We start from the raw sequence: 25061 nt of genomic DNA, 5'->3' as shown, positions 1-25061 counted from the left end.
TACTAATGGTCTGAGAACTCAGTTGTCTAATAAGGATGTTCATTTTGGCACTCAGCAGCTTACTCATGGCTCACAGATGGCTTCTGTCTCATTGTGTATAATCCAATCATCCTGCACCATTGAATCTCACGCTTAGTCTTCAAGAGTAATTGAAAAGCTCACGGTGACAATTGCCTCTTCTTCCAGATGTCATCCACATAGGCGCATGGCTTTCACCACCTCGTTGACATAGGACGTGACATGGCTCTCCAGGTGAGAGTTGCTCCAAGCAAGGTAAGAAAAGATGACTTCTCTGCATTCTCTTTCTGTTACTGCCTGGCGCTGGTGTAAGCAAATCATGTTCTATAAATGGCCTTTCTTTCCGTAGCAACTTGTTTCACTTTTGGCTGGGTACCCTGCAGAAAGCATTTTGCAACACTCTTGCTCATATGGTGATGGTGGCAATACTGAGGCACCCGTGCCCAAGAAAGGGTTCTAAAACGTTTAAAGAAGAAAAGCCACAACATGTTTTTATGAAATAGTGGCTGTTTGGAAGGTACAGGCCGACTTTCTAGGATTAACACCTGCACTTCTGTTCTTCTCTGAAATCATGACAGTTTGTCCTCAGTCTTTTTTTGGCAGGATGTGGCTTTTATTTTTCCAACTTCTAAAGGATGCATAAGATTTTAGAGGCAAAGTATTGAAACATTTTAAACTGTAGGTATGTTAGTTTCCTTTTTCCTTGAGGCTAGTGGTTAATAGTTGTATTTTATTTCAGTATAAAAATACTCTTTCTTTAAAAAAAAAAATCAAAGCACCTAAAACAAGGAAAAACAAGGAAATATGCAAAGCCTGGAAGCAGCTGGTTAAATTCACACAGGCTTTGGGCTTCCAAAGTTCTGGCCTCCAGGGAATGACACTCGTCAGATTTTTACTTAAAAATTAAATTAGGATTTCAAATTAGTGCTGTATTCATTTTAGCAAAATATCAGCGCTATGTGTACATCCTCATTTTTTCTGTTCACTGCCATCATCACAACATGGTAAAAAATGTTAAGTACAGCAATAGCTAAGGAAAATTTTATACATCAGAAAAAACATTTCAGGGAGGGTATTTTTTTAAAACTTATTTTAAGAGGATTTTAAATTGTTCATAATTTATGTATAGTTCTGGGATTGAACTAGCAATGATAATAATTGCTGGGGAGATAATAATTAAAAGATAACATCCTTTCCCTTAAGTAGCTTACATAAAGAATGGGGGCTGGGGACTCTATATTTGCTGTGGACACACACACACACACACACACACACACACACACACTCACACACACACATACTCCTTCTGGTGGAAATGCCCAGGTAATTGCTGCAGTTTTTCACATTTTTAGAATCCCAGAGTTTTATATGTGAAATCACAACCTTAGAACATTAGATCAATAGTGAGTATGTTCAAAATAGGTGAGTTGTTGAAAATCTGAATTCTCTTGCTACATCCCTGTAAGTTATGAGTTAACTTTTCTGAAGTCCTGTTCAGTATCACTATCATCAGCACAGGAATCACTGATATGCTCATAAATTAATAGTAATAGCAAAAGTGACCTTTTTTCTAAGGAGAGTTCCAAGACCCAACAAATATTTATTGAGTGCATACAATGTGCCAGGCATTGGGCTAATTAAATCTCCCCTCTCCCTACATTTTAAATGAGAGAAAAGCTGACTCAAGGGAAAGAGTCATGGCCAATGGCCATTTAATTAATTTGCTGTCTGGGGAAATTGCACAGGAACTGGGAAGAAAGCCCAGGTATGAGGACTGCTACGCCGTGCAGAATACAATGCATTTGTTGTTCAGAAGTCCAGTGGCACACACATTTTATAAACACAGTGAACTAATATAAGATAACAATTGTAAAACAAATGTTCATGTAAAAATGTCAGAGGCACAACACATTCCTGCATTCCCTAGTGACTGTTGACCTGAAGTGGAGATTTTCATCCACACAGACACTAACAGAGGAAACCACTATTAGCAGGCTGGGTCCTGTGCTGTGATGCCACAGGTGAGAGAGCCTGATTTCATGACTACATGAGGCATTGGTGAAAGAACCAGGCAGCAGGCTTTCACATGGGGAGAAGTAGAGGGCTGGGCAGATATAGCACTTGTGCTGGGAATTCTACACATGTGCTGAAAACAAAACTCCCAGGAGATTTTACAGATGGGTCAAACAAAATGCAGAGTGTAAGTGGCCAATGTCACACCGTACCAACGAGGAACTGGAAAAGAAATCCTAGGGTAACTGACCCTAGGGGCCACATTTATAATGAATTGACCAGGGTTCTCACTGAAGCAGGTTTTCATTAGTTTTCTTCTCTTCAGTCATTATTATCAAAAATATATTTATTGAACACTTAGCAAGAGCTAAGCATCATTTTTGTGGCTGAAGAATTAAATGTGATTAAATCACTATCTCTGTCTTTAAAAGTCTAGAGAAGTGGGCACCTCCATAAATAAGTACACTACAACACAGGTGGTCAAATCTGGTAGACATATGCACAGTGCTATGAATGCAAAGAAGTAGGGAGGGATGGGCTCTGTCCTTGAGTAGGGGGCGGAGTGTGACCATGATATTGAGCTAGACTTTGAAGAAGAGGCAGTATTCCCTCTGTAGAAAAGAGTAAAGCTGCTCTAGTTAATGGGAGCACTGAGAGCTTCCAGGTTTCATAGACTTAATGGAGGAGGTTATTATAAAAGAATCAGGCCCAGGTTTCACAGGGGAATTCGCCTAAATCTGCAAAGGTCATATACTCCCAAGACTACTTAAATTGTTTCTGAGTATAGAAAAAGAAGAAAAGTCACAAGATGTTTTTATGAAACAAGAATTACATTATCATCTAAACTTTGGTTACATCAATAGCAAAAAAGAATTTTAAGAATAAAATTAACAGGAAGTATGTAAAGAAAAATTGAAATATTTTTTGAAAGATACAAAAGTACATTTGAATATATTTGGAAATTATTTTGGGATAGCATGAGTAACCATTATAAAGCTATATTTATTTCTATTTTAATAATAAATTTAGCATGACCCCCATAAAAATAACAAATTTTCTTTATGAAGCTATTCAACTAGATTTTGAAGTTTATATGGCAAAATGTAGCTAAAAATAGCTAAGAGAAGACTAAAAAAAGAACAATGAGAAGTGAGCATATTAAAACTTATTATAAAGCATCCATAATTAAAACAGTGTGATATTGATTCACGAATAGATAGAAAGACAAAGAGAACAATGGAAGAAAATAGAAAGCTCACAAATAGACAAAATGCAAATGGAAATGTAGTGATGACATTTTTAGAATGTCAGGATGTGACAGAGAGCAAGGAAGTACAAAGAAAATGATGGGAATATGTAAAATAAACACAGAAGGTATCTTGTAGTTGCTCAGACTAGTCAAATTTAGGATAATTTCGGCACCAAAATTATAATATTAATGCATTATATCATAGAGAATATAAAAGTCCAAGGGTTACTGAAAATAGACAAATAAACAATAAATGCATACTTTCAAGAGTAAGAAGGAAAATCTCTTTATGGAAAAATGTGTACTAATATATGGAAGAAAAATATAAAATAAAACAATTACCATTTTACACACCAATGTAACAATTGATTTAGACAAGGCACATATATCAACAGACACTAAAATCAAGGGGTAAAAAGTTTTGGGGAAAGAAGATATCCGCATAGTCTCAAATGCTGCCTCACAGATTATGTATGATTTACAAAGAATAAGAAGTACAATTAAGTAGAGATCTGACAGGTGTCACCTTTACTAAGTGATCAAACTGACCATCACCAATAATGAGACAAAATGATATTATGTGTCCTCTCATGAGATATAATGGAAATACACAATATTACCTTTGTAGAATTCCTCCCTAAAGAATCTAATCAAGAGAACCATCAGACAAAGTATGACACTAGCCTGGCCAGCATGGTTGAGTGTTGGACCATGAACCAGGAGGTCACAGTTTGATTCCTGGTCAGGGCATATACCTGGGTTGTGGGCTCAATCTCCAGTGTGGGGCATCCAAGAGGCAGCCAAACAATGATTCTCTCTCATCATTGATTCTTCTATCTCTCTTTCCCTCTCCTTCCTCTCTGAAATCAATAAAAAAATTATTAAAAAAACACAAAGTATGACACTAAAGAGATATGACAACCAAATGTAACACATGAAAAGTTAACTGATTCTTGTATTCTCAGATTTTGACTATATATATATATATATATATACACACATATATATATATACACACATATATATATTAGTATACAGACTACATATTATTTATCTCATACAAACTTGCAATTAGTACTTAAATAAGTTCTAGAGCTCTAGTGCACAGGATAGTGAACAATATAGACAACAATATTGTGTTATAATCATCACATTTGCTAAGAGACTACATCTTAATTATTCCAACCACAGAAAAAATGATAATGATAGAGGTGCTAACCTCACTACCATGGCAATCATATTACAATATATAAATGTATTAAATAAAAATGTATATTCTAAATTTATACAATGTTGTATATTTCAATGAAAAATGATAAAATGAATTTTAAAATAAAGAATGAGAATAGAAGGAAACTCGGGATCATGAGGGAAGGGAGATTGTGTGACAAGGAGTGGAAGATACTGGAAGGCAAAGCAGGGATGAGAATGATGGGCAAAGAGAGAAGAGATTTGGCGGGCAAAGACAGGTCTACAGGCAAAGAGTAGGAGGGGCTAAGGATGTAGTAAGAAGGAGAAGGGACAGTGGGGTGTGGGATTCTGAAGGTCTCAGAACCCTGTAGTCCTGGTTTCCTATGCCCTCTTAGGCCCAAGAGTCTACCCATTTTTTAGGCAGTTGAAAGAAGTAAGTTCTTGGTAAATCTCTAAATTTGGTCTCTTTAGCCATGGTTGTTGTGTGTTCTGCACTACCTCTCTTCTCTTCTAGCCTTTAGTAGAGGGCTCCTTCTATACCCAGGCCAAGCAAAACACTTGGTAAATTAGTCATTCAGAGGAAATGAATAATCCCAAAGTGTTAAAGTGTTGGCTAAACAAGATGATTTTTTAAAAGATTCATAAGGTAAAAGAATAAACTGAAAAATTCCCATGTGACATGCTAACGTTTTTGTTATATTCATGAGAATATAACGAAAATTCCCATGTGACATGCTAACATTTTTGTTATATTCATGAGGGGACGGCACAGTGGGTTCTGGATGAAAGAAGGTGAAGGAATTAGCCAAAGAACAAATATGAGTAACCCATAGACAACAGGGGTTAAGAATGGGGTGTGGGGAGGTAGAAATAGGAGGGGAAAGTGGGGAGACCTGTAATGGTGTAAACAATGAAGATAAAATAAAAAGATTAATAGTAAAGTTCAGCACATTTTCATGTGTTTATTGGCTTTTTAAATGTTTAGTCATATAAATTGCCTATTTATATACTTTGTCCATTTTTCTATTGATTTGTTTGTCTTTTTTTATTTGTAAAAATAAATATTATGCATTATAAATATCAATCCTTTGCCTGTGACATATGTTGTAAATACTTTATCCCATTCTATTTCTTGGCATTTAAGCCTTTAATGCATTTAAAGTTTATGTTGGTATCTGGTACAAGACTGGAATCTAAAGGGATTTTTCTATTTAGAAGTTAAAATTTTTTCATAATGCTATTTGCTGAATAACTCACCTGGTTCCTATTTATCTGCAATGGTTTTTTTCTTAAGCCTCATTATGTGGTAGGGTACCTTTTGGGATCATGTATTATGTTTTAGCCAATTGTTCTGTGAATTCTTGCACACAGGTTTAATTATTGTTGTGTTATTATGTAGTTTTTGGTTCATACTTTGGGAAATTTCTTAGCCATCTTCATATTTTTACTCTTTTGACAGCTGAGATTTAGAAACATTTTATCAAGTGAAAATATAAATATTGGCATTTAGGAAGTTTGTTGGGGGAGATGGAGGGTATGTGGTATGAATTTATATACTGCATAATCCTTGATGTGGATGTACAATATGTCAGCCTCTCCAGTCAGCACACTTCCATTGTGCACTTTGAGGTCCATCCCACCCTGTGGGTCTCCAGGAAAAGCAAGGCTGGCCAACACCATCTAGTAGTCGTTCATTGTCTTTTGTTTGTCAGACTTGTTACCAACAACCATGTGAAGAAGCACAGGCTCTTGGAGCTCACGCCTGCCTTCTCTTCAGGTTGTTTTGCAAAACCTTCTTATATGTGTCATCCTTTTCTACACTGTGTACTACGTGGTTCTGAGCCTGGGCTGCATGGCGCTCGGGTAAGTAGCACATTGTCTATGAAAGGAATTTGCATTTCATACTTGACTTGTCTTTATGAAATAGAGGGTGCAGATTTTTTTTAATGGTATCTTTCCTTATTTTTTTTTAAAAGTAAAAATGAGCCAATGTGCCATCTTTGAAAATGATGGCTGCACACAACTACAGACTTAGTTACGGCAGAAGATGTATACTTAATGGACTCAGATCTTAGACCAGAAAGGGATCTCAGAGGTTAATTGTTTCAATTTACAGATAAGAAACTAAAGCCAGAGGGTTCAGTGACTTGCCCCAGAGCACAGTTAACAACTCCATCAGGATTAGAACCCGGTTCTTATTGTTTCCAAGCCCTATACTCTCGCCACAGTATTGGGTTCTCCTCCCACATTTGTTGGAGGGGACTTCCAAGATTACAGCCAAGACCTCAAATACAATGAAATACACTCAGTGGACAGTATGGACTTAATTGGACAAAGAAGAAAATGCAGATAAAGAGGTTGTTTGTCTGCCATTCAAGTCAGCCGTTTTTTAATGTGCCACAAAAGCAGGTAAAGCTAATGACTTCTTGTTGTATGTGAAGAGCGATGTACAAAACCTTGATGTGCAAAGTTATGGAGTGCCTCCTCCATTGTAAACTATTTTCATTTGTAACATCTCCAGGGTGGATGTGTTGGATGTCCTGGCACCATTTGATTTCCAAACAAATCCCTCATGGGCCAACACAAATTATAAAGGTAATCAACTTTAATTTCCAGTCTTTGTCAATGAGTGAACTAATTGCCTCCAAAAATCGAAATAGTTTTTGTTTTATAAAATGTTTTGAAATATCAGGCCTTTCTCTCAGCCATCTGTATCTTATACCTGACTTCAAAAATGAATGTGTAAATGCACTATTCAATTTTTAAGTGGCTATTTCTAAAAGACAGAATGGGATGGAGTAACTGGAATAAGTGGATAGTGTTCTTATTTCAATTTTTATTTGTTGGTATTATGGGTAAACCTTTGTGTATTAAGCACTTTTCAAAAATAAAAGGGAGAATGGCTTAGTGTACTGATATAGAAAAATGATGTAGTTTGTGAGATAGGAAATGGGTCAGCCAGTGAAAGATAGGACAATGACGCAGGCCTATTGGACAAGACTGTGTTTTACACAGCAGAGATTAGTGAAGATCCCCAGGATGCCTGGCACAATTTACCAAGTCCTTTCCTCTCACAAAGCACTAACATTTGTACAAAGATATCAATAAACCTTCAACCTATTAGAGCTTTAATTTGGGGCTCAGGGAGATAAGTGCCATGACTCTTCAAAGTTGTTACTGTGAGAATCCAGACTTGTTTAATCTTGGAGATAAAAATGGATGAGTCATCTCAGAACCTTGGGCATGTATTTGGGGTCAAGTTTCTTGTCTTTTTAAGCAATTTTGTCATCCAGGAGATGTTTAGGAAGGACATGAAAAGTGTATTGCAGAAAGTAGATTGCAAATTGCTTTCATTTTCAATTAAAATCCTCCCAACAACTTTTTGGGGTAGATAAATAGTACTCCATTTTCCAATTTATAGAAAAAAAACCCCGACTGAGCCAGAGGTTAAAATCCTGCTCAAGGTCTTATAACTGAAGCTATACAGCAAGACTAGAACACTGGTATCTTGACTTCAAAATTTGTACTACTTCCTTTAGATCATACTTTTTCTCATATCATAAACAAAGGTATTTTCTATCGATATATGCAAATAAAGTTTGTTTATAAAATCACTATCTCTGAGCAGCTGCGAGTTAACCTATAAAATCTGTAAATGCTGATAAAAAGCCATCTCTATTTCTCTCTTTTTAAAACATTTCTCTTGGACTGTGGGTGTAGTGGTCAGAGCCTCACGGGGGAGGCGAGGGTGGCTGGTGTCAACAGGTGGCAAAGAAGGGACGGAAACCAAGACCCTGGACCACCTCCCACCGCCCTCTGGCAGGTCCAGGTCCATCGTGGCTTTTGGGAGAGCTGCACGTGCCCCCCTCCCCCATCACCCTACCCTCAGGACCAGCCATGTTCCCCACCCACCGAGCTTCAGGTGGCAGAGTTGCGTGGGTGTGTGTGTACAAGAGAGAAACAAAGACAAGGCCAACAAGGCCGCCAAGGTGAACGGTTCTCCACGGTGTTTCTAGGCCAGCACTGACCCAAGTAGCATTCCTAACTTACCGTTCTGCCCTGAGCCGGAGAAGAATACTAGGTGTACCGGTTAATGATGCAGATTTTTTCAATAGATGGAGTTACACATGTTGATATATATGCGATTTGATATGTATGCTATTTTGTTGTATGGACAGCAAGCTTCAAATCTTCATATGTCAAATTTGCTGAAGGTGTTAATATCATAGGTATTTTTACACTTAAAAATGTCGTATTTCATGCCAAAAAAAAAAAAAAAAACATTTGCAGGAAGTTATAATTCATTACTTTATTTTGAAGAAAAATGCTGCTGAATACTTCGGGAAGCTTATGGTGAACATGCTCCATCTCAAGGTACTTGTGAACGCTGGTTTAAACACTTTAAAAGTGATGATTTTGATGTGAAAGACAAAGAACATCCAGGTCAACTGAAAAAGTTTGAAGACCAACAATTACAAGCATTATTGGATGAAGATGCGTGCCAAACTCAAAAAACAACTTGCAGAAAGATTAAATGTTGCTCAGCAAACAATTTCCGATCATTTACAAGCAATGGGAAAGATTTTAAAGGAAGGAAAATGGGTGCCACATCAACTGAACGAAAGACAAATGGAAAACTGAAAAGTCATCAGTAAAATGTTGCTTCAACGGCAGGAAAGAAAGACTTTTTTTGCATCGAATTGTGACTGGCGATGAAAAGCAGATTTATTTTGAGAATCCCAAACGCACAATATCATGGGTTGCTCCAGGTCAACCATCAACATCGACTGCAAGGCCAAATCGCTTGGGAAAGAAGACAGTGCTCTGCGTTTGGTGGGATCAAGAAGGTGTGGTATATTATGAGCTTCTAAAACCAGGTGAAACCATTAATACTGATTGCTACTGACAACAAATAATCAATTCGAGCCATGCTTTGATCGTGAAACGACCAGAATGTTCCAGAAGACACGGCAAAGTAATTTTGCTTCTTGATGACGCACCATCACACACTTCAAAACCAGTTAAAGACACATTAAAAGATCTTGCCTGGGAAGTATTAACCCACCAGCGGTATTCACCAGACCTTGCTCCTTCAGATTATCACTTGTTCCGATCGATGGCACACGCACTTTCTGAGCAGCACTTCAAAATGTACGAAGAAATGGAAAATTGGGTCTCTGAATGGTTTGCCTCCAAACAAGGTAAGTTCTATTGGGACGGTACCCACAAATTACCTGAAACATGGGGAAATGTGTAGCTAGCATGGACATTACTTTGAATAAAGCACTTTTGATGTTTCTCTTAAAATGATCATTTTTTTTATTATTATTACAAAATCCGCTATTATTAACCGGTACACCTAGTAAAAGAAGGCGCATAGAACCAACGGGAAATCATTGGAGCCTGAGACAGAGAAGCTGAAGGAAGCATTTGCCCTGGAGGCAGCGGTGAAGGAAACACCCCTCCCCTGAGCACGCTGCGGCCCTGCTCAGGAGGTTCCTGTCTCGCCCCTGGAGGCAGATGGCGCCCCTCGGCAGCCGGCGCAGCCTCTGGAAGGGGCCTTGCAAATGCTGTCCTCCACCCGGATCTCCGACATCCTGCCGCTCTGATCTTCCTTCACCGCAGAGCACACCTAACGCATGCCACGTCTGCTTGCCGTGGTGCCTGGGAGTGAAGCCGGGCACTGGGGGCTGGGAGGGACGGAGACGGAGACGGGCTGCCCAGGTCCCGGGCCACCTCCGGGTTTCCGCGGAGCAGGCAGTGGAGACCCTGCTAGTACCTCCTGAAGGGACGGCTCCAGATTTCACATCTCCGCCCGAGTCGCCCGCACATGCCCGGGACGCTATGGCTCTGGGACGCGGGTGGGAAGGCGGCTCACGGACCCGCATGGACAGGCGGCTGCTCCCCGCAGCTCCGCAGGCCTCGCGCCCCGCTCGGCTGCGTCCACCCCACAGTGTCGGCCCGCGCTCTGCACCGGACTGTCCCGTGGCTTCTTCGGGAGTGACTTTCCAGGAGTGTGAATTTCTTGGAAAGTTGAACATGGAAGAGTTGAAGAGGGAAAAAGGGAATTCTTTCAGTTTCTGCTGGACAGAGTCGGTGCCTGTCGGAGGAACTGGTAGCTTCAGGTTGGGGCCTCTGCGGCTGAATGAGCTGGTGTTCGCGGAGCCAGTGGCTGTGAAGAGCTTCCTTTCTCAGCTGCTTGACCCCCCAAAAGACGGTGGGCCCGGAGAGACCCCTCGCCTGCTGGCACCGGCCCTGTTCTGCCCCGGGTGGCCCCGGGCTGCTGCAGCTGTTAGAGGTGCCCGGAAGAGCACGTGCGCACAGTAGGGCAGTCTCACCTGGAGGCCTACAGGGAGCGAGCAGCTGAGGACAGTCCTCCCGCCACAGGTGTTCCTGGGCCTGCGCGACTCCAGCAGCTCCATCGCGGCAATCACTGCTTCGCAGCCGGGACTGCTGGTCTCCCTACTTGGGCCAGCGATGGTTGTGGGAAGACAGAGAACCAAGGTCTTCAAACGCACCGCCCCAAGTTTACAAAAACTATTGACCTTTCCCCAGAAGGTGAAACGCTGTTGCTGTGTAGGTACTTCAAGAAACCGTTCTTTGATTCCCCCACACACCTCATCTACAGCCAGCACAGGCAGACCTCACTGGCCTTGGAGAACCCCTCTGGCGTATTCCCTAAACGTGTCTTTTCTGGCGACAGGCCCATCGGCGGCAAGAAGTACAAACAGCAAGATTCCTACACCACTCTATTCCAAACAGGTGGACATAGTGATCAATCTTCTCAGCCTAGGACAGTTCCCATGAATGGACTTTCTGACGTGAAAAATATCTCAGGAGACAGTGAAAACCTCCTGCCAAGTCCCCAAGTATCTGAGGAGTGGTCCGACTAGAGCCTGAAAGTAGAACTGTCAAGCCCAAGGTGAGACGGGGGTGCCTGGCAGGTCCCCGCTCACAGACTGGAAGGTAGTGGAGACGTGGGATGACCTTAAGCACAGCAGCCTCAGCAATGCAGTGAGCCCAGGAGGTGGAATCATTGTTACCTCGGGGGAGCACAAGGCCATTCCCACTTCTCTTCTGCTCACAGAGGAGGACAGGCCTTTGGCATCAAGCCAATCCCAAAAAGACCAGTCCTGTCCCAGACCAGGCCCAGCCCCAGCCACGGCCCCAAAAGTATCATCATGAGAAAGGCGCCCTAAGTGTCCATCAGAATTTGGTTTAGGAGAGGAGTTCACTATTCAGGTGAAAAAGAAGCTAGCGCAGGACCCTGAGTTGGACTGGTTTGCTGACATGAACCTGAAATTGAGCGCTCGGGTGCTGTTCTTGTTCTACCCGTACTGAGGACAGAAATGGTGATCCCCTCCAAGGAGAGTATCTCACCAGGGATGCAGATTTCCTCAAAATTTGTTGCAGCAGAAATGACTGAGGCAGAGTCTGAAGGCTGGGGAGATGCAGGGAGCTGAACTGGAGAGACAGTTTTGATTTTTATTTTTATTGATTTCAGAGAGGAAGGGTGACAATGCTGTGAGTTAAACTCTAGGAAAAAGGATCCTTTAAAAAAAAATTGAAAAAATGTCCTTGAGGAGAGAAACCAAGATAGGTAAACACCTAAACTGCTGCCTTGCACAACAATTTCAAAACTACAACTAAAAGACAAAACGGACATCATCCAGAACCACAGGAAGGCTGGCTGAGTGGAAATTCTACAACTAGAAGGAAAGAGAAAAGCACACTGAGACTCACAGGAGCTGCGGAAGCAGAGATATGGAGGCGCGCGCACAGAGAGGGAGGTGCGTGCATGGAGAGGGCTGGCAACTGAATATGCGGCTGTCTTTTTCAAGCCGGAGGGAGACAAAAGCTCCCAACTGCTCTGAACTCCAGTTCTGGGCGAGACTCTGGGGACCCAGACTCATACAGGGAAAAACTGGACTATCTGGCAGCGGGTGAAACTCAAAGGTGGCTTTCTCTCAGAGGTGCTTGCAGCGATTACCGCAGGACACTGAGAACCAGGGGTCTCTTAGGGTAGGGCTGACAGGAAGCCATTGCTGTGTGCTCCGCCCTGAGATACTGCTCCATGAAGCTACTGTTGTTTGCTCTGCCCTGAGACTCTGCCCCATCCAAGCTGAGCGCAGAGGCCTTTGCATATGAATAGCCTGGTCCTTTGAGCTCTAATCTTACCTAAGAAACTGTAGCTGAGTCAGTGAGACTCAGAACACCCAAAATAAGGCCCAAGGCCCCACAGCAGCTTGCATTGCTTCACAGCTGGGCCTCATCTGGACACATCCAAAACCCAAACAAAGAAGAGGAATCTGCAGATCTCTCCGTAGCTCCTGCTAGGTGGCCTCAGGCAGAGGCTAAATTAGCACCTCCTTGGAGATCCAAGAGCCAGTGTACCCAGGGGTCAGTGTACCCAGATTACAACTCCTCAGATCCATAAGGGACACACTCTTGTCTCATAAGGGTGTCTCCAGCATAGAAGTTCTCCCATCGTAGACACAGCTGATCCTCACAGCGAATTGGCCTGGAGGTCAATTTCTCCCAGTGATACCAACAACAATCAAGGCTTAACTACATCAAGACTGTGCACACAGCCCACAAAGGGGTACATCAAAAGTGTCCACCTCAGGTTATTGGGGAGTCTGAGCCACTGGGCCCTATAGAACACCTACCACACAAAGCCACTCTATCAACACAGGAAGCAGCCAAAATGCAAAGACAAAGAAACAGGTCACAAATGACAGAAATAGAGGAAAGCAAATGACTGGATATAGAGTTCAAAACCACGGTTATAAGGTTTTTCAAGAATTTTCTAGAAAAGGCCTATAAATTTCGCAAGACCCTTGAGGATATGAAAAAGGACCAACTAGAAATTAAGCATTCACTAACTGAAATAAAAAGCAATATACAGAGATCCAACAGCAGACTAGAGGATTGAAAGAATCAAGTCAAAGATTTGAAATACAAAGAAGCATAAAACACCCAACCAGAAAAGAAAAAAGAAAAAAGAATCCAAAAATATGAAGATAGTGTAAGGAGCCTCTGGGACAACTTCAAGCGTACCAACATTCGAATTATGGGGGTGCCAGAAGAAGAGAGAGAGAAAGATACTGAAAACCTATTTGAAGAAATAATGACAGAAAACTTGCCCCACCTGGTGAAAGAAATAGATTTACAAGTCCAGGAAGTGCACAGAACCCCAAACAAAAGGAATCCAAAGAGGACCACACCAAGACACATCATAATTAAAATGCCAAGAGCAAAAGACAAAGAGAATATTAAAAGCAGCAAGAGAAAAACAGTTAGTTACCTGCAAGGGAGCACCCATACTACTGTCAGCTGATTTCTCAACAGAAACTATGCAGGCCAGATGGGAGTGGCAAGAAATATTCGAAGTGATGAATAGCAAGAACCTACAACCAAGATTACTCTACCCAGCAAAGCTATCATTCAGAATTGAAGGTCAGATAAAGAGCTTCACAGATAAGAAAAAGCTAAAGGAGTTCATCACCGCCAAACCAGTATTATATGAAATGCTGAAAGGTATTCTTTAAGAAGAGGAAGAAGAAAAAGGTAAAGATAAAAATTATGAACAACAAATACATATCTATCAACAAGTGAATCTAAAAATCAAGTGAATAAAAAATCTGATGAACAGAATAAACTGGTGAATATAATAGAATCAGGGGCATAGAAAGGGAGTGGACTGACAATTCTCTGGGGGAAAGGAGTGTGGGGGGTGCGGGAAGAGATTGGACAAAAATCGTACACCTATGGATGAGGACAGTGGTGGGGGGGCGGGGTAAGGGCAGAGGGTGGGGTGGGAACCAGGTGGAGGGGAGCTATGGCGGATAAAAAAGGAACAATTGTAATAATCTGAACAATAAAGATTTATTTTTAAAAAAATCAAACTAATACCTCAAAAGCAGGCTCTGCAGATAAGAAAACCCCAGAGCATCCTGTTTTTCTCATACCAGCAGCTTTTCCAGTCTGTGTCAAGGAAGCAAGAGACCTTGGGTGTGGCCCTCAGCTGGGGGAAGAGCCTGTGCCTCTGACTAAGGCCAGGTAATTCTGGAAGTAAAGAAAGGAAATACAAGAACTTCAAACTGAACAAAAAAACAACAAAACAAAACTCTATTGTTGAAAGTACTATAGATGACCCTCTCTTTCCTCCCACTAACCCCCTCCACCCACCAACCCCCAGGCCTTCACATGACTATTGTCTGTGTCCTTGGGTTATGCATATATGCATATAAGTTCTTTGGTTAATCTGTTCCCTAATTCTCTGTAATAATGTGGGAGCTCTGTGAGCCACTGGTGGAGGTAGGAGTGGAAATGTGATGGGAAGAGGTGGTGTCAATGTGTACACTTGCTTCCACAGGCTCAGTGTTATGGGGGCAGAACATGCTGAAAAGAACTGCATTTCCATGTGATAGAAAAGGAACTAGTAGGACTTGTCCATGCAACTTTTGAAACCTGTTCTGTTAAATTAAATAGAATTAAAGAGGAGTATGTATGAGGCTTTTACAAACAAGGGCACCTGAGACTTGCACTTGGTGAGTGAGTGTCTTGCTCAACCAGTAGGCAATCACTGGCTTGCTGGTTAATAAATTACTTCTGCATAATAGAGCATAATGTGGTTATTTTACTTTTTGCTTTTAAAAACCATGGAGTTTACTTGTCCAGGTTTATCAATTCCTGAATTATATGAATATACCAATCATTTGCTGTTTTAAAAGGAAAGAGAGGTAATACTTATGGAAAGTGATATCTTTACTAAGGGATCTTGATAGTATATCACATCTATTTGTCACTTTCAAGTTTGATGGCCCTCTTCTTTAAAATCACTATAGTCTTCAAGTTCCGTATCAAAGACAAAGGCGAAAGCTTGACCTTTCCCATTTCAAGACTCTTAGAGATTTGTGGTCCTGACCTGTATGTGGTCCTGGCTCTTTATACATGTTCAGGGAAACCACTCTGAGACAACTGGTGGATTTAGGAGAGCGCCTCTATCCACAGGAGTCATTTATGAGGCTTTCTTTCATCCATGGTTATCGGTTATGTTTCCCAGGTGACTGTCTGAATGTACCATTTTATTACAAAGACTCAAAAGAACTTATTTTCAAGTTAGGTAATGACTGATACCAAAGAAATGTTATAGTCCACTAAACTTTAACATTTTTTTTTTTATTTCTGAAAACTCAGAATTGAATTTTTCATTAGTTTTTAATACATCTTAAAAATGAGACTTGCAATCCAATTACAGATCAGCATACATTCATTACATAGTAACTTTTCTTTATTGCATTTTACCTTCTGAAATGCTAAGTATGAAGAATGTGAAACAGAAATTATATAGTTATTTTTCTATAAGTCTAAGGTTTATTAAGAGATTAAAAATATTAAAATTTTCCAAATTTGAGGATTGTTAAGAGAAGGAATATTAAGAAAATTTCTACCAAGATTGTTTTGCAGAATAACTTGTAATGGTCCTGTTACCAATTGCATTTCAGAATTATTATTATTAATTACTCTAATCCCAAATAATTACATTCTTCCTCTCATTTACAGTGCTTTTAGTCTCAACTGAGGTCACCTACTTCATTTGTGGGTTACTTTTCATTCTGGTTGTGGAAGAATGGGTTTGGGATTATGCTATTTCAGTAACTGTTCTCCATGTTGCCACCACTTCAACTGGTAAGCAAAATAAAATAAACAAATGTTTTAAACCTGATGTTGTACCCAAATCGCTTCATAAGAGTAGAACTTCGTTGCATGCATAGTGTACTCTGATGACTACATAATAAAAACTGATGATGGAAGATCTTGACCCTCTCCCCTTACACATCCTGCCTGCCAAGTTCTTCTACCACTTCCTCAGCAGATATTGCCTGATTACATCTTCCAATTCAAAACTACTGAAATGCAGGGGCTTTCTATTCTCCTTTCACATTCAACTTGTCATTAACTTGTACAGGGTTTGCCTCTGTTAGGAATCCTTTCCTATAAAATCCTTCTTTAAGGCAGAAATAGACCAAAGACTGGGAACTGGAACCCAAGACCTGTACTTGGAGGCTTGCATGCTTCCCAACACCAGTTAGTTATTGTAACAAGATTACTGCGTTCTTAGACTAAAGGGTTTTTATTTTCACCTGTGATCTATGGAGTTAGAAGAAAATGGATTCAAATTCAAGTCCCACTTTTTTTTTTTTTAAACCAGGTGTTTAGTCTTAGGCAAGTCACAATATGGCTTATATTAGTTGCCTCCTCTACAAAATGGGAGATACCCAGTTAAGTTCCAGCGAGAATGAGAAATTATCTGACACAGTGTCTAGCATATAATAATTTCTGAGTAAATGATAGTTTCATCCATTCCTTCAAAATCTACACGCCCATTGTAACTTTTTCTTCCTTGTCTTCTATTATTTTTTTATTTTTATTTTTATTGATTTCAGAAAGGAAGGGAGAGGGAGAGAGAGAAACATCAATGATGAGAGAGAATCATTGATTCGCTGCCTCCTGTATGGCCCCTACTGGGGATCAATCCTACAACCTGGCTTGTGCCCTTGACTGAAATCGAACCCTGGACCCTTGAGTTTGCAAACCGATGATCTATCCACTGAGCCAGACAAGCTAGGGCTATTATTTTTTTTTTAAAAGCATACTAGTCTAAGTATGGATGGTAATCAATCACAGTTGTAATTCAAATTTATTATTATTTGTTAACAACTTAAATCATTCATTTTTTTTAGTGCTTTCATTTAGTAATGGTATAATCAGTCTTTAACTTAAGAATGCACAATTTCCAAATGAATTGCTGCACTCCAGCATCACTGCTGTTGGAAAATGCCAGAATATCAATACCCTAGCATCAATTTCCTGAGACATAAACTCTTTTAGTAACTTGGAGGAGCATTGAACTCTCGTCATCTTAAATCTCTGTTTTATTGTGGGTCTTAATATTTCCTGGAAGACAGCCATAGGATATGCACAGCAGGACTTGGGGGCATAAAGTGGTTCAGCCTTAAAGACTGAGATAAGCAATTGGTTCTGGACCCAGAAAAGTTACAAGTTAATTGTCTTACACATGGCACATAGAAAATGCTTAACAAATACTGCTCAATCGAACTGAGTTCAGAGTGAAGTGGCTCGGAACTCCAGAGAGAGCCAGGCATTGAGGACACAGGATAGTCTTAGGACCATCTCTGTGGCATATCACGTCAAATCACCTTTGTGAGCTGACCTGAGACCTGGTCATTCATAATATCATTTCTAGGAGAGAAGTTTCAGATATCTGACTTGACAAATGACCTTTACTTTAAGTACAAATTTGGGGGTACCTGATTTCATGAATGTGAATACAATGTCTCTGTTTTATGTAGATATGATCTGACCAAACAAAATGATTGCTTTCCGAGTAACAAAATATGTTTTGAAAATTAACCTTTTTTTCTATTGTAGTTATGTTGGAATTTCCCTTGACATTACATTGGTGGGCTGCTATAGGTATTTATATACACCCTAGAGGCCCAATGCACAAAATTCGTGCAAGAGTAGGCCTTCCTTCCCCTGGCTGCTGGCACAGGCTTCCCTCTGGCGCTTGGGACCCAGGCTTCCCTCACAGCCCCGACTCTGTCCAGAAGGATGTCTGGTCTACTTAGCATATTACACTTTTATTATTATAGATATAGGATACTTATATAGATATTACATATATATGTATATATAACATTTGTGTAACATCCTATCTAATAAAGAGGGAATATGCTAATTGACCCTCACGCCATCACAAAGATGGTGGTGCCCACAGCCAATAAGGAGGGAATATGCTAATTTACTGCCCCACCCTCAAAGATGGCGGCACCCACAGCCAATAAGGAGGTAATATGCTAATTAACTGCCACACCCTCAAAGATGGTGGCGCCCACAGCCACAATATGGTGGCGCCCAGTCCCCTCAGCCCCGCTGGGGTGGCAGGCGTGTGGCAAGCCTTGGATGGCAGCTGCCCAGCCACCCAGGGCCGCCTGAGGCTCAGGTAACCAGGGCCAGCCGAGACTTGTGCTGCTGGCAGTGGCAATAGCAGAGGTGTGATGGGGCGTTGCCTTCCCCTGAGGGCTCCCGGACTGTGAGAGGGGACAGGCCAGGCTGAGGGACCCCCACTCATGAATTTTCATTCACTGGACCTTTAGTCCTATGTAATACAAGCTTAGTATGAAAATTGTCCTTTGGACTGGGAGTTCATCTGGGAGTCGGACCAGGGGGCGGGGCTGGATGGGGAAAGGGAGGGAGGCCCTGGCTGGTGGTGGTGGCAGGCAACAGGGGGAAGGGAGGGAAGCCCTGGTGGTGGCAGGCAGCCAGGGGGAAGGGAGGGAGTACCCTGCTGGCAGCCGGCAGCCACTAGGGACCCTATCAGTGCACAAATTTTGTGCACTGGGCCTCTAATAACTATGTATTTATCTACAAGTTGGGGCACAAAACATTTTTAAGTGGGTCAGGTAATTGGACCAGAAGAAGACTGGTCATGGGCTTTATCATTCTAAAATTATAGGGAATAAAACCCTGGATATATTTTGTGACATAATTTTTTGGTTCTCTTTCCATATGAATGGCAGTACTGTCTTTTTAGTAGTACAAGAATAAGAGAAACTGTTTAATTTCATCTTTTTTTCTCTGCCCACAAATTGCACATCTGAATTTATCAATTATATATCTAGTAAGAACATTAACCAAGTGAAAGTGGACTTTTCTAAAGCTTTTTCTTTGAGTTAAGATAAGTATTGACCACAAAATATTTTTAGGTTTCCTCTTTTCAGTAAATTCAGCAATAGTTTTTATCTAACTAGTTTTATTCTTAGTGATGAAAAATGGAAATGCAGCGCTTTACCATATGCTTTTCCCTAAAGTTGAGTTTCTGTTTATGGTACCAGAATTACTAATATTACCTACTAATCGCTTCATAGGTGTTTAATTCTCCACTTACCTTGCATATCCAATTCTTAGATGTTTACTTTTCTCTAATATTGTTAAGCACATACAGAAAATACATGTACAAAGTACTCATATTTTATTTTGTATAAATCTTTCAAAGATATAAATTTTTTTATCTTTTTTTTTTCTTTTTAATCCTCACCCAAGGATATTTTTCCATTGGTGGAAGAGAGAGGGAAAGACAGAGAAAAATATAGATGTGAGAGAAACACATCAATTGGTTGACTCCTGTACGCGCCCTGACCAGGGCCCGGGCTGAGGAGGAGAATGCAACCAAGGTACGTGCCCTTGACCAGAATCAAACCCCGGATATAAATTTTTAATAAATTGGAAAAAAATACACATGCTATAAGTGTAAGTGGGAAGATGTTTTCTTTATGAAAAACAAGAACTTATCTTTTTTGGATTTTATTAACATCACAAAATTTACTGAGCCCTAGCCAGCTCAGTCACATAACAAATGTCACCTTGATATGAAAGAGAGTCAACTTTGGCATAATGGAATGGTCGATAGAATTTGTTAAAATAGTTGGGTGACTATTTTAGTTTCAATAACCAGGGTTGGATTACTCAGAGGATAGTTGTCAAATGATGTCTGAGGTAACCTTTTTTTGTTTTTCCTTGAGTTAAAAATTTAGATATAAGAGAATAGTGGCTAACCATCTAGAAAATTCTATCTCTTGGTCTCACACTTGAAGGGTCTTTGTGTGAGGAAGTTGTGTGGGTCTTTCAGGCTTCTGATTCACTAAGGGCTCTTTCCTCAGGGCCCTTTACCTTCAATGATGTCTTACTTCTACTGCCATAAAAGGAACATTGGGTTTATATAAGGCTGGATTAATCGTTTAAAACAAACTGGAACCATTGGGCCATTTTCATACAACTAAATAGTTCAGCTAGGTGGAATTCTAGGTGTTTATTGTTCCTAAGAATTTGGCCCAAGTCAGAGATAATTGCCTATACTGAGAATTCATGCTGCAGAATGTAGTGTATCAAAAAAATCTTTTTCTTTTAAATTATTTACGTGTTTGTTATACATTATTGGTAGCCCTCCAAGTGTTTGGTAAAGTGACATCAAGCTTAAAGGATAGAAAAAAGGCAGAAAGTAACTTCTCATAGATGAGCAAACAGGTGTGTGGGTAAAACCAGGCTAGGGTTGTCAAAAGTCTTTGAATTGTGGAGGGAAGGCAAGGGGTGGAGGGGGTAAGAAATCAACTAAGGACTTGTATCCATGCATATGAGCATGAGCAATGGACACAGACAGTAGAGGGGTGGGGGCATGTGCTGTGGGGCGGGAGCAGGTAGGGAGAGGTCAATGGGGGAAAAAGAGACATGTAAAACTTTCAACAACAAAGAATTTTTAAAAATGTCTTTGTATTGTGAATGTTTGCATTTTTCAGTATAGGTATTTTTAAAACCCCAATTACGAAGCACCTTGTTTATAGGACAAGAAATTCTAACCAATCTTATCGAAATAAAGTTCATGTGTAACAGTTGATTTGACTCAATGTGTAGAGAAATGAAAGGCTTGTTCAAGAAGTACGATTTATCTAGTGAAATAGAAATACTTGTTAGTGAATTGGTTGAGTTTTGAAGGCTCTAACTTCTCAGGATGATTTTGTTTTTCAGAATTCCATATTTAACAGCAATTTATGACAACTAAGATTACACATTTAGAAACATCTATAAAGATTCTACATTACAGCCCTAGCTGGTTTGGCTCAGTGGATAGAGCATCGGCCTGCGGACTGAAGGGTCCCAGGTTCACTTCTGGTCAAGGGCACATGCCAGGTTACAAGTTCGATCCCCAGTAGGGGGCATACAGGAGGCAGCTGATCAATGATTCTCTTTCATGATTGATATTTCTCTCTCTCTCTCTCTCTCTCTCTCTCTCTCTCTCTCTCTCTCTCTCTCTCTCTCTCTCTTTCTCTCCCTCTCTGAAATCAATAAAAATATATTTAAAAAAACAGGATTCTACATTACATAATGGATTGCTATACAGACCAAAAAAAATAAGTTTAATAATATGAAAGGCATGGCAAAATGTAAGGTGGAAAAAATTACCTAAAAAGAGGGTTTTTCTTTATAAGTGTTTGTGTCAGACAATAAAGTGGGCCTTTACTGTAAAGATGTTAAGAATAACTGGCTTGGCTGCTTGATCCCAGTGTTTCCTACACATTTAGTGACAAAGCATCAATGGCAATATACAGAAACAGGAAGCCCTCGTGTGCTCTTGCTATTGGTATTTCATCGGATATGAATATAGCTCAGCTTGAGTGAATGTGCTTGTTGAGATGTTAATAAAAAAGCTTAAGAACAGGAAGATTAAGGTTGTTGGCACTTGAAATAATAGCGGCTACAGAGAAAAATCAGTGACCTTGTGTTGCTATTTATTTTATACCCTCATCACACTAGCAACTAGACAAGGGGGAGTTTTTCTAACATGCCTTAAAAATATGGTTTGATTCAAAGACCCACTTTTCCCCCTGCTATTATGATAAGGTTTTTTGGTTTTTATTTTGTCTTGTTCTACTTTTATACTAAGGCGGCGTTTGTTAGTTTTCTTTCTTTTATGTTGCAACTTCTTTTGGTTCTTTTAAGCTGTGATAGCAATGGTAAATATGCTTTTAATTTTGTTCGACATACACAAAACAAGCCAGCATCTGATCAAAAGCATTACATAAAATCTTTCTTAAGCTATTGAAAGGTGCTTTGATGATTTCTTTCCTTTGGTTTGTAGAATTAGGACTGAACTTGACTCTAATTTCTACCATTGCCATCATTCTTCTGTGGTGAAACTACTGATATTTGCTTTTCTGTATAAGAAAAAATGTTGCCTAAGGATGCCTGCTATTTGTTCTCAAGAGTTGTCCAGTGGGAACGTTGTCTATTTATGTGTGAATATGAAAGTGTTTATTTTGTTTGCTGCTGTTTTTTTTGTGTGTATTGTGTATGTTTTTTATTTTATTTATTTTTTCTCAGTAGTCTTTTCTCAGTAGTCCTTAGTCAATCAAAGTTTATTGACTTTTTTTTTTTTTAATTAACGTGTCATTGTGCATCTATTAAGTCTTGACCAGGGTTTCAAGAATGTCTGCAGTGGGTTTTGGAAACAGACTTATCATTATTGATTTGGGGCTTCTTAGAGATAAATCCAGTTCACAGTTAATTGTTGAGCTCTAATACAACTGACCATTTAAAATTGAATAACAGTTTACAGTTTGAAACAATGTCAATTGTTATACCTTGACATTCTATTTAAAACATGAATTGTAGTGATAACTCAATGTAAATTCAACAGTTGTATTTGGATTTAAATTATTTCAACAAATACATTTATATAATGAAAAAATGGGGAAAAACATAATTAAACATATTTTCCAAGTTAGTAGCATGTTTTCCTTTTATAATTAGAGAGAAAATACCTTATAAAATATTTTTAAATGTCAACAACACAAACAAAAGGCAGGTCTGAAGAGCTAAAAGAATAATTGAGAATTGTGAATTCGTTGGCATGTGCTTTGACTTCATTGCCTTTAAATTTCTGAGTTTTAAGAGTGCCTTACTATGAATTTGACAGAACCATGCACCTATTATTCCCTGAAGGTAGTTTTGAATTTCAACAATTTACTAGCCCAGAATATATACCCACTCTCTCTTAGTTGAATTTATAAACTATTCTATTTCAAATGCTATGTCAGTTTCAGGCACATTCTCTTAGTCATGACAATTGTTCTTATTCATAATCTCCCCAATGAATTATTCATTATTGGTAGTTAACCAAAACTTCCCTTTCATTACTTGCAGGATCTGGCTTAATTTCAATGATATGTAGAGGCCAGATTTTAGCACAGTTTGTTCAAAGACAACTTTATCTATCCATACCTGGATGGTTTTTAACAAAACAGCTGAATTAATTTGCCTCAGACTTTCCATATTATTATATACATTGTGTGAGAGCTAAAATGTACTATTTGTTCATACCTATATTCAAAGTTGAATTTATTCAAGATACTTTATAACTATGAAAAGAAAAAAAGAGAAGTTCATGGAGAGCAGAAGAATTCTAGTAAAGAATTTATGAGCAAAATGTTGCAAACTCATAAATGCAGTGTTTCTCAAAGTGTGTTCTGAAGAATATTAGTTCTGAAAGATGTTAATAGTGCCATGCAAGGAAAATAAAAGTTGCATTTGTTTCTAATTTTTTTAATTGATTTCAGAGAGGGAGACAGAGGTAGGAACATCAATGATGAGAGAGAATCATTGATGGGCTGCAACCTGCACACCCAGCTGACTGGGACTCAAACCATGACCTCCTAGTTCATGGGTCGACGCTCAACCATTGAGCTACAAAAGTAGGCAAAAGTTGTATCTTTAAGTATATTTGTGGAATGCTGGGTTTAAGTGAAACAGGCTCATTATTTCAGGACTTCTCAAAATCTTTACTATTGTGAACGAGTCCTCTTTAAGCAGAAGCATACCTTATGCGTGGTTTCTCAAACATATTTGACCACACTTTAGAAAATGCTAATGTATCATATGCAAAATATAGCACAGGAGAAGGCAGATTCAAAACTATAGCAAATCCTTGTAGCCAAATTAGAGTCTATTATTATCCCACAGTATTTGTTTCTATGTTAGAGCATTACTTAGGAAATTATTGCCTTTTAAAAAAACAGTGTCTATTTCTTTCCTTATGATCTTCTAACACAGTGCTTCTCAAAATTTAATGTGCATTTGAATCACCTGGAGATCTTGGTACAGTGCTGATTTTGGTTTAGAAGAGATGTGTGGAGCCTGTAAGTCTGTATTTCTAGCAATTCCTGCGAAACGCCTGTGTTGCTGTTTCATGTTGCTACTTTGAGTAGTAAGATCTAAGTGCTTGGGACCACAGGTGTTTTTAGGTTGTATAGCTCTGTACTGCCAATTCTATGTTTTTCATATCATTGTTTTCAATAAATGTTTGTAGGATTGGAATTACAACTGAGGTGAGTTAAATTTATATGTATCTTAAATATTTACCACTTTTTAATATAGTTTAAATATCTCCTGATACAATAGACATGCTTACCATGGTTACAACTAAAATATAAGCATGGGGAAAAGGACAGAAAAGTAACACGCATTCCCCCACACGCTCTCCCCCGCCCCAGAGACACACATACACAGGCAGGCATATGCACATACACACGCAAACATTTTGGAAAACAATTAGAAATTAAACAAAAGCAGCTCTAGAATGTTTTTTCTAGATGACTTTTAACCCTAAAATCTACTTCTTTCATAAAGATAACTACTAAGAAATGTCATGCTAATTATATGTATTCCAAGTGACATTCCAAAGATGACTTTGTGTTAATCAGTTACTGATGAGGTAATTTAAGCTTCTCATGGATATGTAAGTATGAAAATAATGACTGTCTCCCTTGCTTCTTCCTCACATTTACTTATTCACACAAATGTTTGTCTTCCATCCATTATTCTCATTTTTTCTGTTAATTTTCCTCCAAAATGTTTGGTCTTCGATGTATAAAAATATGTAACTCATCAATATCAGTCCAAGAACTATAAATTCCAATTACTAATAAAGATTATTTTCATCTTTAAAAGA

General features: G+C 39.5%; 1 protein-coding gene and 1 pseudogene across 2 annotated transcripts; both read left to right on the top strand.

Annotated features, from left to right (window-relative positions):
• Window positions 1-240: 240 nt before the first annotated feature.
• TMEM244 (transmembrane protein 244) lies at window positions 241-23350 on the top strand (the record flags this gene model as incomplete). The annotated part of the gene is given in 7 exon segments (XM_080667172.1): window positions 241-273; window positions 6249-6334; window positions 6993-7066; window positions 16040-16165; window positions 17930-17974; window positions 23258-23300; window positions 23302-23350. Coding segments are annotated over 7 exon segments (456 nt in total).
• On the top strand, window positions 9992-11969 carry LOC308245905 (protein-associating with the carboxyl-terminal domain of ezrin-like; annotated as a pseudogene). Its single transcript has 2 exons — window positions 9992-10328; window positions 10505-11969. The product of its transcript is annotated as a protein-associating with the carboxyl-terminal domain of ezrin-like (transcript).
• Window positions 23351-25061: the final 1711 nt, after the last annotated feature.

Source organism: Plecotus auritus (assembly GCF_963455305.1).
Source record: "Plecotus auritus genome assembly, chromosome: 4".
Classification (NCBI taxonomy): Eukaryota; Metazoa; Chordata; class Mammalia; order Chiroptera; family Vespertilionidae; genus Plecotus; species Plecotus auritus.
The sequence above is the reverse complement of the archived record's forward strand: the minus strand, read 5'-3'. Positions and strand labels throughout refer to the sequence as shown.